Source organism: Myripristis murdjan, chromosome 5 (assembly GCF_902150065.1).
Source record: "Myripristis murdjan chromosome 5, fMyrMur1.1, whole genome shotgun sequence".
In the NCBI taxonomy this organism is placed as follows: Eukaryota; Metazoa; Chordata; class Actinopteri; order Holocentriformes; family Holocentridae; genus Myripristis; species Myripristis murdjan.
Window position 1 is genome coordinate 10,289,561 of NC_043984.1, and position 14,801 is coordinate 10,304,361.

At 40.4% G+C, this 14,801-nt stretch overlaps 1 protein-coding gene across 2 annotated transcripts in view; it reads left to right on the plus strand.

The window, feature by feature from the left end:
• Nucleotides 1-629: 629 nt before the first annotated feature.
• The window catches only part of pik3c2b (phosphatidylinositol-4-phosphate 3-kinase, catalytic subunit type 2 beta), a 71,223-nt gene continuing 57,051 nt past the window's right edge, over nt 630-14,801 (plus strand). For both annotated transcript variants that reach the window (XM_030051960.1, XM_030051959.1), the window contains exons 1-2: nt 630-915; nt 12,115-13,089. In XM_030051960.1, the coding sequence (XP_029907820.1) occupies nt 12,223-13,089 (867 nt within the window). In that variant the 5' untranslated portion in view covers nt 630-915; nt 12,115-12,222. The remainder of the gene's footprint in view (nt 916-12,114; nt 13,090-14,801) is intronic.

Here is a 14,801-nt window from a genome sequence, read left to right on the forward strand (position 1 = left end):
AAGACTGTTTGTTTTATGTTGGATTTTTTCATTAACATCCAATTAATTAATAAAACTCTGACCCAGTGACCTCCATTTTGAGAGGATTTTTGTTCTGTCTGCATATGCACCGTAACAGGGAGTAACAGTGTTAAGTCAAAGTTATGATAAAAAAAAAAAAAAAAAATAGTCATTCTTGTAAACTCTGTCATCAGGAAATAATATGTGCACTTGTGCACTTGCTTGTTAAAATACGGTGTGTTGAAAGTTATATCCGATAGATGTCGCTGTCTCTCATCTCATGACTCGTGCTCTATCAAGCGTGACAGATTTAGCCAGAATGAGACCGGAAAAACGCTCAGTTCAAAATAAAGTTACAAAATTTGTCATGTTGAAAAAAAAACGCTCAAGTTGTGGAATGAACCGAACAACAAAACGTTTTCTTATTAAATAGACTACTTTTATATGTACTACGTTGCTGGTCATTGAATGCCGTTAAAAAAATAAAACTCGAGTCGAATAAAACCCGAGTGAACTCACGCAACCATCCACTGGAGCTTTATTTTTAAAAAATAACCGGAAGTGACATTATTTTGTGTTGTGTACATCTTGACAGCAGCCCTTTGCAGCTGGTGAGGAGAGGCCGAGGCAAAGCCGAAAACCTCCACAGCAAGTCGGCTACAAAAGAGCCGAGGGTACCGTGGAGGGAGAGGACTGTATTGTTTAACAATTAATATTTTAAACCAGGAAAAGAGAGGCTTTGCTTGGACTTTGTAAATTTGTGGAATATTGCCTGTGCAGTGCCTGGGACCCATTAATTTGCTGGGAATCTAGGTAGGAATCGACAATTCAAGGAATCGATCTAATTTTTGGCAGGAAAGTAAACCGCTTTAAAATGGCAACCGCCGCCCTCTCCAGGCGCCCATAGACCGAGAGGTAAGGATTAATAATACTTCTTTTAATTTAACTGAAAGGGATACATCACTGTATTACTGCTTTGCTAATAACTGCGCTCGTTTTAACATCATGATGCATTTCACTGGTCGGCGAAGTCGCTGCCTAGTACTGTCCACTTGCCATAGCCTCACTCTGTGGACTGCGCTATTTCATGCTCGTCTGTATCCCAGATGCACGCAACTGGAGAGACCGTTCCACCAAACGCCATTCAAAATTTTGACCATTAAGCATAGCCATGCTTATTGGGAACGGCACATACTAGTTAAAACATAACTTAAGACCTCCTCTAAATCTTCAGGGTGTAGTGGTAATTTCGGCACACACATTGCCCACGAAGCACCACTTACTTTCAATGCATTTTAAACTTTTAGGATTGGTTCACACTGCTCGCCTGGTGTTTCTGTTACTGACTGTTACGAATAACGGGAGAGCATATTACAAAAGTTTTTTATTAAATAATGCGAACTGGTGTTGTGGATGCACCCGAAAAGAAGACAAAATAGTAAAGATTGCGAAAAGGTCTTAAACTCAGTTCTGCCGGAAGGTGATGTTTACCGACAAAGTAAACAACATTAAATAGCCAGATGTTTGAATGGCCTTTGGTGTAACTCTCTCTATGGGAACGAGCTAGATATTTGCGAAAATATTGCACCATAACAGTCGAGCAGGAGCATGCTGGGGGCTTGCAGCGGTAGAAGCAGCTGTCAAATAATAATAAACATTCACCTATAATTCAAATAGTCCCGCAGGTTCGGTGTGATGTAAAAACATGCTTTTATCGTGTTTGTTGACACCCTTTTACTGCTCTGCGGAAATGCGATTGTTTGTGACCATGTGTTTTGGGCTTTTCTTGTTAGGTTCACAGTTTTTGCAGGCTTCATGACTTTGCTTTTTTCAGAGAGAGAGAGAGAGAGAGAGAGAGAGAGAGAGAGAGAGAGAGAGAGAGAGAGAAAGCGAAAGATGCAGCTTTATTGATGATGTCAGATCAGCATATGGAGACCTTCAGGCCCGTGTCAAAACTATAATAACAAACAGGCATAACAGGAGGGTTGCCTTTTAGGTGGTTGATGTTGTGTCATGTCTTGCAGCCTTTGTCGGAAACCTGCTTTGTCATAGCCAGTTTATAAGCTATGAAGAATCTGTCCAACAGTGTCTACACAGTGCAGGTGTTAAGTTAAGTGTATAGTAGGCCTATGTTGGGTTAGACATATAGAGAGGATATTGTGCTTTTAGAAAAAATGGGATGTGGTCCAGTCAGAGTTGTTCATTTATGGTGTGATGGATATAATACAGTTTGATGTAAAACATATTTATTGTTGAAGTGATGATATTGCATTCTTTGTCTGTGGGAAGTTCTTTGAATCCTGAGCGGACTCACTTAGTTTCTTTCAAAAACACAAGGCAAAGGGCTTTTAGCAGATTAGCAAAAAATTACTGGAACATTAGTTTAAAAAAAAAAGAAAGAAAGAAAGAAAAGAAAAAACTTAAAAAAGCAAAAGAAACAGTGATGCTGAATTTACTTCAAATAAAATTAGCAAATTGTTAGATTAAATTAGCAAAAGAAGTAAATAGGTTTCAAAGGGTTAACCTGGCTTGATTTCACTTTACCAGACATTGATTCATGATTAGTACTGGGTTTCAGTGGAGGATTGTGTTTGACATTTGCCAGATTAGGCTAATAGATACAGAATATTGGCTCAGAATATCTTATCTTATATCTAATTAGCAGCTTTATTTAAAAACTATCCACATATTATTGAAAGAACTTATTGTGCTGTGCCATGCCATGTAGGTTATTTCACAGATTCTGAAAACATTGCATTGGCAATGATGTGGTTACAGGTTAAGTTCCTGGAACCTGATTAAGTCCTGGCTTGGGAAGCCTGGGAAAACTTGAGTTCCACAAATTTTTAGGACAAGCAAGTGGGACTGTTGTCTTGATTGATCCATGCAATGACTTGACAGTACTTCTGTGTGCACTGTCAGAGGAAAAAGCACTCAGCAAAAAATCAAACTGCAAAACAAACAACAAAGCAATGCAAAGTGCAAGAGTGCATGTCCTGATAAGTATTTGGGGAAAATAAAGTATCTGCTCTGAATGCCTCATGTGCTCAATTTAATAGACAACATACCTGTAATGATGGAGCACTGCTGCTGTCCCAGGGCAGTGAGCAGAACATTGATGGGAAGACAGTCTCCTCACAACAGCTACTGATGGAGCAGCTGCTGGAGGAGGCAGCATGTAGGAAAGCCACCCGCTGCTTGCGGGCAAAAAACACTGTAAAAAAAAAAAAGTCAGAGGCTGATGTAATCTGTCAACAAGCGAGAGCTAAAATAAGTTAGTTAAATAGCTTGATGCTTCAAAGTTAGTTTGATTATAATTCACTCAGCTTTTAATTGTCTTTTTACAGTATTCAGTGGGATCTCGACTTGGCAAAATTCACTGTATTTGGGAGAGCAGAGTATCCAGGAAAAATAAAGTAAAGTGACCACAAAAACATTAAGTTTGGAGCACCTCCTACCTTTCATGGCTGGTTTTCCATGCAGTGGAAAAGGAAACAAAAGACAGCTCGTGAACTTAACAGGTTCTAGTAAGTCCCAGCTTGAGGAAGGGTCCAGGTTCAACCTTCACAATCGAAAAGGGCCATATATTCAGAGCTGTAAATCCACAGAAGCATAAAAGATGGTGGGAGGTCAGAGTGCCAACATCTTGTCAGCATTACAGTTAAGAACTCATTACATCACTGGTCCAATCACTTTTCTGATAGGGTAGCAGGCCCTCCTACATGAAGTTTAGTGATCCATCTAGGGCTGTGACAACGAACTTCGAAATTCGATATTAATTCGAACTGGAGGGAGGGATATAACGTTCGATTGCTGAAATTCACGTTCGAATGTGTGTGTGTGTGTGTGTGTGTGTGTGTGTGTGTGTGTGTGTGTGTGTGTGTGTGTCTTTGTTTACGTTGCGTAACGACGCAAATCAACGTTACGCGTGATCGTGCGCGGGATAAAAAAGTGTGGGCATGCATCAGTGCAGCGCGCACCTGTAGGAAGTTTACAGCATGGCTGAAAACAATGCAGCAGCAGAACCGGTCCCGGAGACTGAAATCACAGCGTGCTTATTAAAATACGATCGTAAATACATCCAGATTATCATTATTAATGTTGTGCCTTTCAGAAGGAAAGCGCTTGTTAATATGGTTGAAACGCCCTCTGGCGGACAGACCGTAAATGACACCCATATTGTACATATCAATAGGCTAAACAATAGACTAAAATTGACCCTAAAAATTCGAACATAATTCGATATTTGACATTATAGGGCAATCGAAATTCGAAATTTATTTTGGAGGAAAGTCACAGCTCTAGATCCATCTACCAATTCCATACAAAGCCACCCTACCTCCCCCAGAGCAAGAACTCTAAACAAAACTCAGAAGGCATAAACTTTTCTGATCCACAAATAACACACTGTGGAGACCTGTTGTGCAAACAGTGGTGATTCACAGTTGGAGGTAGTCAGACTGGACTGACTACTAGCTGCTATCTCCATTACACTACAGGAACTGTTGGACTTTGAAACCAGGATATGGATGTGGCCGGAATGATCTTATGATATCAGTGCTAAGCAATCTGGATGTAATCAAGCCTCATTTCTCATATGAGCAACACAATAAGAATGAGAGCAGTGCTGAAATGTTTAGTCAGCAAATTGTTTAGTTGTTTAACAAAAGTAATTGATTACAGTTTTTCTAATCTGTTGTCATTTATCGGAGGGTTCAGAGGGTCATATCTCTCAATCTTTGAAGTGGACAAGAATTTTGGTGACAACATTGATGACTGTAGCAGGAAATGCATTTGGGCAAACCTATTACCCCTCTAGTGCCACCAACAGGTCAAATTGTTAATGTTGCACACTAATATTTCAAAAAGGTTTTGTATTGCTTTAAAAATTTAAACATTTATATTAAACCTAGGAACTTTGGTAAACCCATGACCTTCCTTCTAGTGCCACCAGCAGGCCCAGTGGGGCATCTGCAAACAAAAATTCAAATTAGAAAATCAAGGGATTTTGATTGTATGGTGTGAAATTTTTTAGTGTGTCCAGATGATTGGCAAAATGGTTTGTTGCCATGAAAAATGTGAGGAAAGTTTGGTAAATGAGCCACATAGATGCTGTACAGTTGTATGTCACCTGGATTCAGTGATCAACTCTCAGTGATCAACTCTCTCTCTCTCACTTTCTCTCTAGCGCTGTATTTTCCTCATTCCCCTCTCTCCACACACACACACACACACACACACACACACACACACACACACACACACAGTGTATCCTCATGCAGACAAAGGCCTGGAGTCCAGAAACAGCTTTTCACACTGGCCAGTAGAAAGCAGTGTCAGAGATAAGCTGGGCAGACACCTTGATGAATACATTGCATAATCCTTTTATCTTGCACACAAACTTGCACATAAAAAAGGCCGAGTGACTTTGCAGTTGATATTTTCTAAGCCAAACAGCCATTTGGTTGAAATGGCCTGCAGGGATGGGGGTGAAGTGATACTGATGATTGACAGATTAGTTCATCATCAGGTCAGCCAATCCTGGCATCAGCTAACACCATCACAGCTCTGTGTGTGTGTGTGTGTGTGTGTGTGTGTGTGTGTGTGTGTACGCATGTCTCACAGCATGTCAAGATGGGTATGTCCTGTCAGCATTTCTCTCTGTTCCTGTTTTTGGGTGTCATTGGAGTGTGTTTGTGTGTGTGTTTGTGTGTGTGTGTGTGTCACGTGAGTGAGGTCAGACTCAGACACATTCACCGAGCTCGGGGTGCAAGAAACAAAAGGGCAGCCGCTGTGACCCATGCCCCACCCACCAACACACACACACACATACTCCCACACACACAGCCTAGCACCAGCTCTTTGTTCTTTCCATATGGGACCCCCCTCCTCCCCCACCCGCCCTCCTGCCCTCAACCCTAATTGAAAGGGTTTATGTCTGTGTGAGGGATACATTGCAGTGGGCTGGATATCCTCTCTCCATCCCCTCCATCCTTCCCTACCCCCCTTCTCTGTCAACCCATCCTCCATCCCCACCCTTCACCCAGGCCCCCATGGGTGTCACCACCTCCCCAGTCTGATTTGTCTGGTGACTATCCCGGCTGAATATCAGATTACCAAACCAGAAGGGATGAAGGACCATGAGGTTCATGATATGTTGTGCAGATATCATTATTGTCATTTTATAATCACGTTTTACATTTAATATGCCTATTACATGCATAATACATCTTACTTAGATTACACGTAAACATTCATGAATATTCTTCTGTCTTTTTGCTCTTATCTTCGTTCTTTTTCCCATTCTCAGTATCATCTTAGATTTTAGCAAAGTTTTAGATCAGACATTGATTGCATTTGTTTATGTTTGTGTTATTCAGTTACTTATATATTTGTTTGTTTGTTTGCTGTTTGCAAGTTTTGGTGACTCCCATGATTTTCTCCGTGTTGTTTCCTCTCAAACTGTGTTTTCCAAAAACCCCCTGTCCACACTGAAATAACCCTAAAGACAAGTTCCCCTGCACAGTCTGCACACTGGGAAACAGGCAATATGATATTATCATGATACTTATCTACATGACAATAAAGATGGTATTATTATACAGCCAATTCTGCGATATGCAGTATATATTAAGGATCAGCAACCATATATCAGGAGAACCCCACTTTTGCAGGTATAAAAAGTTCACCCAGCTCAAGTGTGGCCACTTCAGACAGGAAGCGAGTTGTCCTGCCCTCTTCCGTTGCAGTTAGTGAAGTTCACACCCCAGCATCTTTTAAGCCATCTTGATGAGCCAGTCAGAGGCTGATGTAACTGGCATCTGTAAAGCCTCTAGAGGTGTTCAAGAGGCACACAGCGAATTCTGCCAAGCTGCAATAAAAAACAAATGCGTGCTTTATGATTTGTTGTTTCTGTGACTTCCTGTTCTCTGGATAGTAACCTCACTTTGACTCACATAACCAGCTCCTCTCTGGTGATTGCAAATGCTTTTTATATGCCAAAATGCCCTGACATTACTTAAAAGCCACGTTCAGTAAATGAACCCAGTCAGACTGATAATGTATAACATTCTGTCTATTTATTGTTGTTTTTATGTGGAAAAAGTTGCATGTTGTAACTTCCCAATACATGGATAGTTAAAAAGAATATAATACAAAACAGTATATGCACAGAATAATTAGCAGGAATTAAAAGGCAGCAGTAAACATTGTTGCCCACATATAACGTAGTCATTGTTTGGGCTAATTATTTAAAATGATCTCAGCTCCCAGCTCAGCTCAGCTCCTCTGGGCCTGCAGGGCACAACACATACACTGTGGGTGACTGGTCCAACTGCTGACGTCTGCACCTGATGACTGTGTTTGCCAGCATGTCTGGCCCAAGGCCTTGTCTCATACACACCTTCTTTGACCAAGCCTTTTAAACCCTCTACTGCACATAGTTGTTGTTTTTTTCATGGGAAAAAAAATACACAACCATATTCCTTTTAATCTTTTTTGGGACCCCTACCAATGTATCATATATTTTTTTTCACTTAAACCCCCCAGCATCCCAAATTATTTTATTGCCTCAAGACAACATTGTGTGATAAGGGTATTAAAACATGGAGGAAAATGTATTTCCATAACATTTATTTAATGAGAGAAGTAGAAACAATGATTTTTTTTCACTGATAAACTTTACAGAGTTGAAATTACATGAACTGAGCCTGACATTCCCCTGAAAAGTAGTCCTAGCTGCAAAACATTGCCCTGAGTCAGCAAAATAAAAATGACCTTTTACTAAGATATAACAAAACAAAAACCAATAACATGTATCCACTGTGCATCTTGAAAGATTTATGCACATTAATATTATTTATAATATAGTTATTATTCATTTAATTAATTAAATACTGCAGTTCAACCAAACTCTCCACCAGCCTTTATGCTCTTGCCACTCTGCTTCCTGAAAGGAAGGCTCTTCCCTTCCTGTTACATCATTTCCCCAACAGTACTTTATTAGGTTGTTCTCAAACATGTCATTAAACATTACTGTGTGTAAAAATTACAATAAAATATTACTTTGGGTTGTGGGAAAGAAAGGGACCTTCTGTAAGACATGCTGTGTAGTACAGCGTCAAGGTAATCTTTTTCTTGTGCTGAATGTATGTAAGGGACATGGCATAAGACTTAATAGCAAGGGAGATAAAATCAGAGTTGTCTTGAGGAAAAGAAATATGAAATGTGTTACTAACCCAACCTAAAGATGATGAATGAATAATGTATGTTATGAAAGGTTTCTGCCAGTGAGGCATTGTAGCCTGGGTGAATGAGTATAATTTCTTTGCTACAGGAACTTTATCCTTTTATAAAGGTGTTTTGATATCTTGGTGGTGTTTTACGGTCACTGTAAAAAAAAACAAAAAAAAACAAATAAATAAAGAATTAAGTTGTAATGGCACGAGAGTAAAGTTTTGATGTTAAAGTTGTGACATTAGCCTTTGAAAAAAGCGATATAAGATAAAGTTTGCAAGAATGCAGTTGTAATTTTATAAGAATAAACTCATAATAGCAGAATAAACAACAATATTATTTGTCTGTGTTCTTAAAAAGTGTCATTAAATTGATGGGTAGAACTTTGACAAGTGGTTCATTGATTGTGGTGCCCCCTCCTGTCTTCCACACCTGTGTATTGAGGAAAAGATTCTGTTTATTTATGGTTTGGACCACTGTTACAGTTGCACCATGCAAAACTGACAGGGGTCTATTGAATTGTGGAGTCTTTAGACTCAGCATACAAAAACATGGAATAATTGCACCAGTTGATGGTTGAGACTACAGGGTTCTCATTTCAAGCACATAATTTATTGGTAAATTGGCCTGACGATTAGAACCATATAGATGCAACTATTACATTTAAATCTAATTTGTACTGTAAATGGTACTCACTTTAGTCAATCCAGTTTTTTGTGCTGCACCTGTAAAATAATACAAATAGTGTCTTTAAATTTGGCCTGACCACTTGATGGGACAGTTAGTGTGTCCTTTCCCTCCTGTATTGTTTCTTTCCATCTCTTTTTTCCATTTCTTACTGTATCCTTGCTTTGTCTTTGTAAATTCAACCTACTTCCATTGGATTTCATGTCTTCCCAATATATGAGCACAGTTACACTGATAAGCTGTATGCACTTTCACTTTCTGCTTGTAACGCTATGAGTTTATTCTTGTGCAGAGTAGCATTCATGGATTTTAGATAAAATCACAATGTCTCTTGAGCTAATGCAGCACAAGAACATGTGCAGAAAGTCAAGAGGTGGATACTTTTTTAAGTATGGGTTTATCCTCATCATTTTGTTGTGCTTCACGTTTCACAGTAACTTTCATTCCTCAGTTCTTTAATTTTTTTCTTTATCAATGGTCCAGTGTTTTCCTCCTTTAAACACTTAGAGCAGGCGTGTCAGAGGCATATTGGGCTGTCAAGTCATCAGTTTCCTCTCTGTCATGGTGTGTATCCCTTATCTGTAAACTCTCACCAGCTCTCTGCTTAACAAAGACACCATAATCAAATAGGGACACTTGATCATGTCAGCATAGCATCAGACGTCTTGTGCAAAGGAGTCTCCCTCTTCTTTCACACAACTCTGCCTTTGTTTACACTCTCTAGTTGGGTTCTCTTTCAAGTGTTTTCATTACATTTTCATCGCATTTCATTATACCTGAAGGGAAATGGCAAAATTTCATTTTTCCTCATTACTACAAAAATTGGTTGTATGACTGTTAAGTACTTAGTTGATGCAGAAGCTTGAGCAAATAACTTGTAATAGGAATGCAGTGTTTGCCCTAGAACATTTTCTGCTGTGGTGGTAGGGATTTGTGTAGGTTTGCCTTTGGGTAGAGAGTGAGGAGATCAGCTTGCAGTTCAAGATATAAAATGACAGTTGATGTCATAATTAATTAAGAATATATTTAATTCTGCCCAGGAGGTTAATCTTATGATGCATAAACATGAAGCTAAAGAAGAATAATGTTGTAACCCCCGTTGTATCCAGAGCCCAAAACATTTGAGATCATAGCTTGATGTCTCAGTGGCAAGGTGCCATGACTGCCTCAGTGACCTCCGCCCAGGCTGCTGAAGGAATGCAGAGGACACTGGGAATGCAGCTGGCAGGAAAATGTAAAATTGATGTTGTATGGCCATTAGTTGGTATGTTTTGTATATCATAGATTGTTTCTAAAGTGTTTAAGTCTATAAATTTACACAGGATTGGATGGTAGGATGCCGCTGAACTAAAACACTTGAAAAAGCTTTAGCCAAGGGGATGGTCAGCCATCTATCCCCACCACACAAAGTGAGCTGGCTGAGTTTAACAGGCCTTCACTTCAGCCAACCCTCTGCAATTTTGTGCAGTGCACCTTTAAAATAATACATTAAGCCTCATCAAGTTTGGCCTGATCATTGGATGGAACAATGGATAGTGTGTCCTTTCCCTCTTTTCTTGTCTCTTTTCCATCTCTTTTTTTCCTGATTTTACTTTTTTCCTCCCTTGGTCTCTTCACTCATTCTCTTTCATTAGACTCACATGCGCACACACATACTGACACACATGCAAAGCTGTTTGCGTAGCTCCTAATACAGTGTGTAGAGTGGCTGGGAGTGGCAGCCACAGGATCATCAGCTGAGGTTTCTGCTGGTTTCATCCTCAGCTGTAGAGCTTTCAGGAGCAGGAATCCTGCTTTTAAATCGATTGTGCTTTGGTACTTTAACATTATCAAGGCATGTATCATGCAAGCAAGAATCTGATATGCAATGCCAGACATTCAAATGAAGCACTTTGTATTATTTGTTGGGCCTTAGAAGAGCATGCATGACATGGTATCTCTATGCTTCCATGTTGCCTAGGTAACCTATGAACATTTATGGCTGTAACTAACTTGGTTTATCAAAACAGAGTTTTTACTGAGAAATGCTTTACTGCTGAAATGTGTGAGAGGAAAAAGAATTCTGACCTTCTCTCAGATACCACCCACTTTCACCACTGTGTGTGTGTGTGTGTGTGTGTGTGTTTAAACATGCCCATGGGGGATCAGGAATCTGGGCTACAGTCAGTTTAACACATACTGTACACACACACACACACACACACACACACACACACACGTGCATGCACGACTTGGAGAAAACAGATATAAAAGCGAACACAACCCATACCCAAATAAAGATTGATTGATATTAACCAGATAAAGCTAAGCACTTGTCTAAAAGCATTTTTGCCCCTCATGAATACATTTATCTGTTTAGATGCAATTTGCTTTAGATGCTTCACAGCCAATTTGCACTTGAACTGTGGTTTTGACTTGGTATTTTCCTTTTTGTAAATGAACCAGTGTGAAGAGGTATTCCATTGACCTTGTAAAATGATTTCAGTTTCTCTTGGCTTGGGTATTGTCAAGGACCTCTCAATACAATTTACTTTTGATATGTTGTGTTCTTGCACATTGTTTTGAATCTGAAATCTTCCCAATCCCTTAAGCCATTCTTACAAATTGTTGCCTCTGGCTTCATAGCAGCTGTGATTCTCAAGCCATGTCCACACTAAGCCGCATAGATTTTAAAATACATCTTTTTTCTCTGTTTTGGACTTCCTCACTAAGCCGTTTTCCATCCAAAACAAGGGGGCCTTTTGAAAATTCTTTCCAAACTGTGTTAATGTGAAAGTACTGGTCTGGTCATGTCGTGTCGATGAGGAAAACTGAGATTTTTGTAAATGCTGATGTACGACTGTAATGTCATCCAGGCCATAGTCTAGCTTTAAGCAGTGCAGGCCATGCCTAAGCCTGTGTAGGTCTATAGGCCTGCTACATAGTCTACAGAAGACACCTCTATGCCGGCACAAGCTCTTGACCTACATAAGCTGTTTGCTTACATTCTGTAGTACATGAACATAGGTGAACTCTTGAAGGTCCAGCTGAAGTTATTCATATCATATCAGGGAGAGGGGATTTAAAAATGGCTGCTGTCTTCTTCAGACAGCTGGATAGTTTGTCATTGTTGATTTTAAATTGAAAAAGTGAATTTACTGATGTAGCTTATCTTTTTTCTTTCTCCTCTTCTACCTCCCTTCCTCTCAACAGCGGATATTCCACAGCTCCATGTGTCCACAGAGGTTCTCCTAGCAGTATTCCTCCTCCTCCCCATTCTGTTCCCTCCTTCCTCATCCTCTTCTGTCCTGTGGAGGCATCATGTCGGCAGCCCAGACCCAGAAGGAGAGCAGTGAGGTGGGCTGGGGTTGTTTGGAAGCCCTGGGCCTCAGTCAGAAGGAGCTAGTCCTAGCTGAGGCCCTGCAGATGGAGTATGACGCCCTTTCCAGACTCAAACAGGACAAGGGGAGTACTGGCAGTACTGTTGAAGCCAGCCCTCGAGTGGCAACCCAAAGTGGCTCAAAGACAGCTCCCAAACCCTCTGTGTCATCCATAGAGCGACCTCGACCTGTGCCCACTCGACCTATCCCAAGCCCGCCGGGAGGAAGTCTTCTGAGGGGGCTTTCTGGATCTGACTCATCGTTGAACCAGCCTGGAGAGTCCCAGTTGCCACGGTCCATTCCAGCTAGGGCAACCCCTCCTCGTGGAGGCTATGTCAAAGAGCCTTTGTACATCCTGGACAGTCCAGAGGTGCGCAAGGGTGAGGACTATTCAGGATCCAGCTACGGAGACTCAATTGGATTAGGGTTTGTCCCCAAAGGCTTCCCCCCTCTTCCAGATGACCCTCCCCCTGCCATTCCACCAAGAAATCCCATTCTCCCTTCTTCCAGATCAGAAAACCCCTTCCTCCCACCTCGTGGTTCAACAATACCCAGGGATGTCAATCTGTTCACCCCAGAGGTGGATCAGCCCAAAGTGACTTCAGGGGAGTTCAACTACGACAACCTCAATGACTCTCTGTCCCGACTCAATGGAGATCGGCAGGTTCCACGGGGCCGGAGGGCCAATGGGGACCAAGGAGGCAAGCCTGTGGCCCGGAGTAAGACTCTTCCCCCTCAGGTACCACCTAGGACTTATGTACCTGTTCCCAAGAGCAACAAAAACCAGCGGCGAGTGTCTGCAGACCCGGTAAGAGTTTAGGTCTCCCCAGACCAAATGGCAAAATTTGGCCAGTTACCTTTCAGATCAAGAGGGTTTCATTGCCCATGTGATGTACCAGTGATATGATGTCATAATTTCATTTCAGTGTCAGCTTTTTTTAGCCCTAGCAGGAATGTTATTGGGCTTTAGGTCATGGGATGTGGGGCTTCCAGTTTGGCTGGGAGATTTTAAGGTTCACTTTTGGCTTTGAAGTCTTCACAGTGCTAGTTTAGTTAGTGTTTCCTTATTGTTGGGATCCACTATGGTAAGATTAATTTTTCAATTTTGTCAAATGTTGCCTAATTTCTGCAGATATGCACCGTCATGATCGAATTGACAGAGATCACAGATGGAGTTGCACATGCGCACACACATGCACTGCCACCTGTAGTATTCCTGTTATTCCCATTGTTATCACACACACACAACCTGTGGGGATCAAAAGATAGATGTGTTATACTGAAAGAAAATAGAAGATTAATAATTTATCAAGTGCATTGCATTCCAATTCATTCTCAGTTCCATTTTCACCAAACTGAGCTTTTCAAAACAAACAAACACAAAACAAAACAGAAATAAACAGACTTGAGATAAGCTAGCTGCATTTACACATTAATCATTTTATTCTAAGGTTTTCAGAGAAGTGTGCAGACTGATTAGAAAATCTGATGAATGCCAGGCAGTATAGACACCACAGGAAACATTATCTTGTGGGAAGGGAGAAAAAAGTAGTTTGTAAGCTGCATCTTGAACATTGAACAAATTGGAGTATTAAAAGTGAACTTAAGTAAATGGTACTGAAACCGTTAAAAATGGAGGATGGATACAGCCCAGACAACTTCTACAAATACTTTCAGATAAGACAGATGCTAAAATACTGTAGGAAGATCTAACACCAAGTCTTTGAAATCGGAAACTAATAATTAGGAAGAAGACAAAGCTGCTGAGAAACACATAAGTCACACCTTTTTACACAACACTCCAAACATGCTTAGCTGAGTGATCTTTACTTGGCACTGCTTTGATCTGTTATCATTAAAAGAATGAAGCAAAGTACAGCAGAGACACTTGTAGATTTATTAATTTGTAACAAGATTTTATCAGCACTGGACAGATACTGTATCACTGGCTTTTTTTTTTTTTTTTTTTTTTTTTTTAAGAAGGTATATAGCAAATGCCCCAGTGCAGAGGTAGGCATATGCTATATACATGCATGTATGCACGACTGCACTAGTGAATGAATCACAAAGTATGGCTTTTCTCTTACTATATAGTAGATAGTAATAGCATAGATAAATAGTGGTTAAACCATCACGTGTCCATAATGCAAAAACACATGTACTGTAATATCTCTTGCAGTTTGGAGAGACACTTGTTTTCATAGAACATACTTACCAACCATGTAACCTGCTGAAGAGCACAGAAATAAAACGCATTTTAATAAGACTGCTTTTAAGGTACAGCAGGCTAAAACAAGCAACTGACCATATGGCAAATGCAGGTGATGATATCAGTGTCATTTCAATGAGACCAGTTTACCAGACAGATTGCTGTGTAGAAATTAAGCTGCTGAAAAAAATCTGAACCTAAAGGGAACACTAATGTTGAATCTGTGGAAATCATAGACAAAATAACCTATCAAGTCAGCTGTCCAAAATGATGTGGCATTTCGTCCATCTGTCTTTCTCTCTCAGTTCACT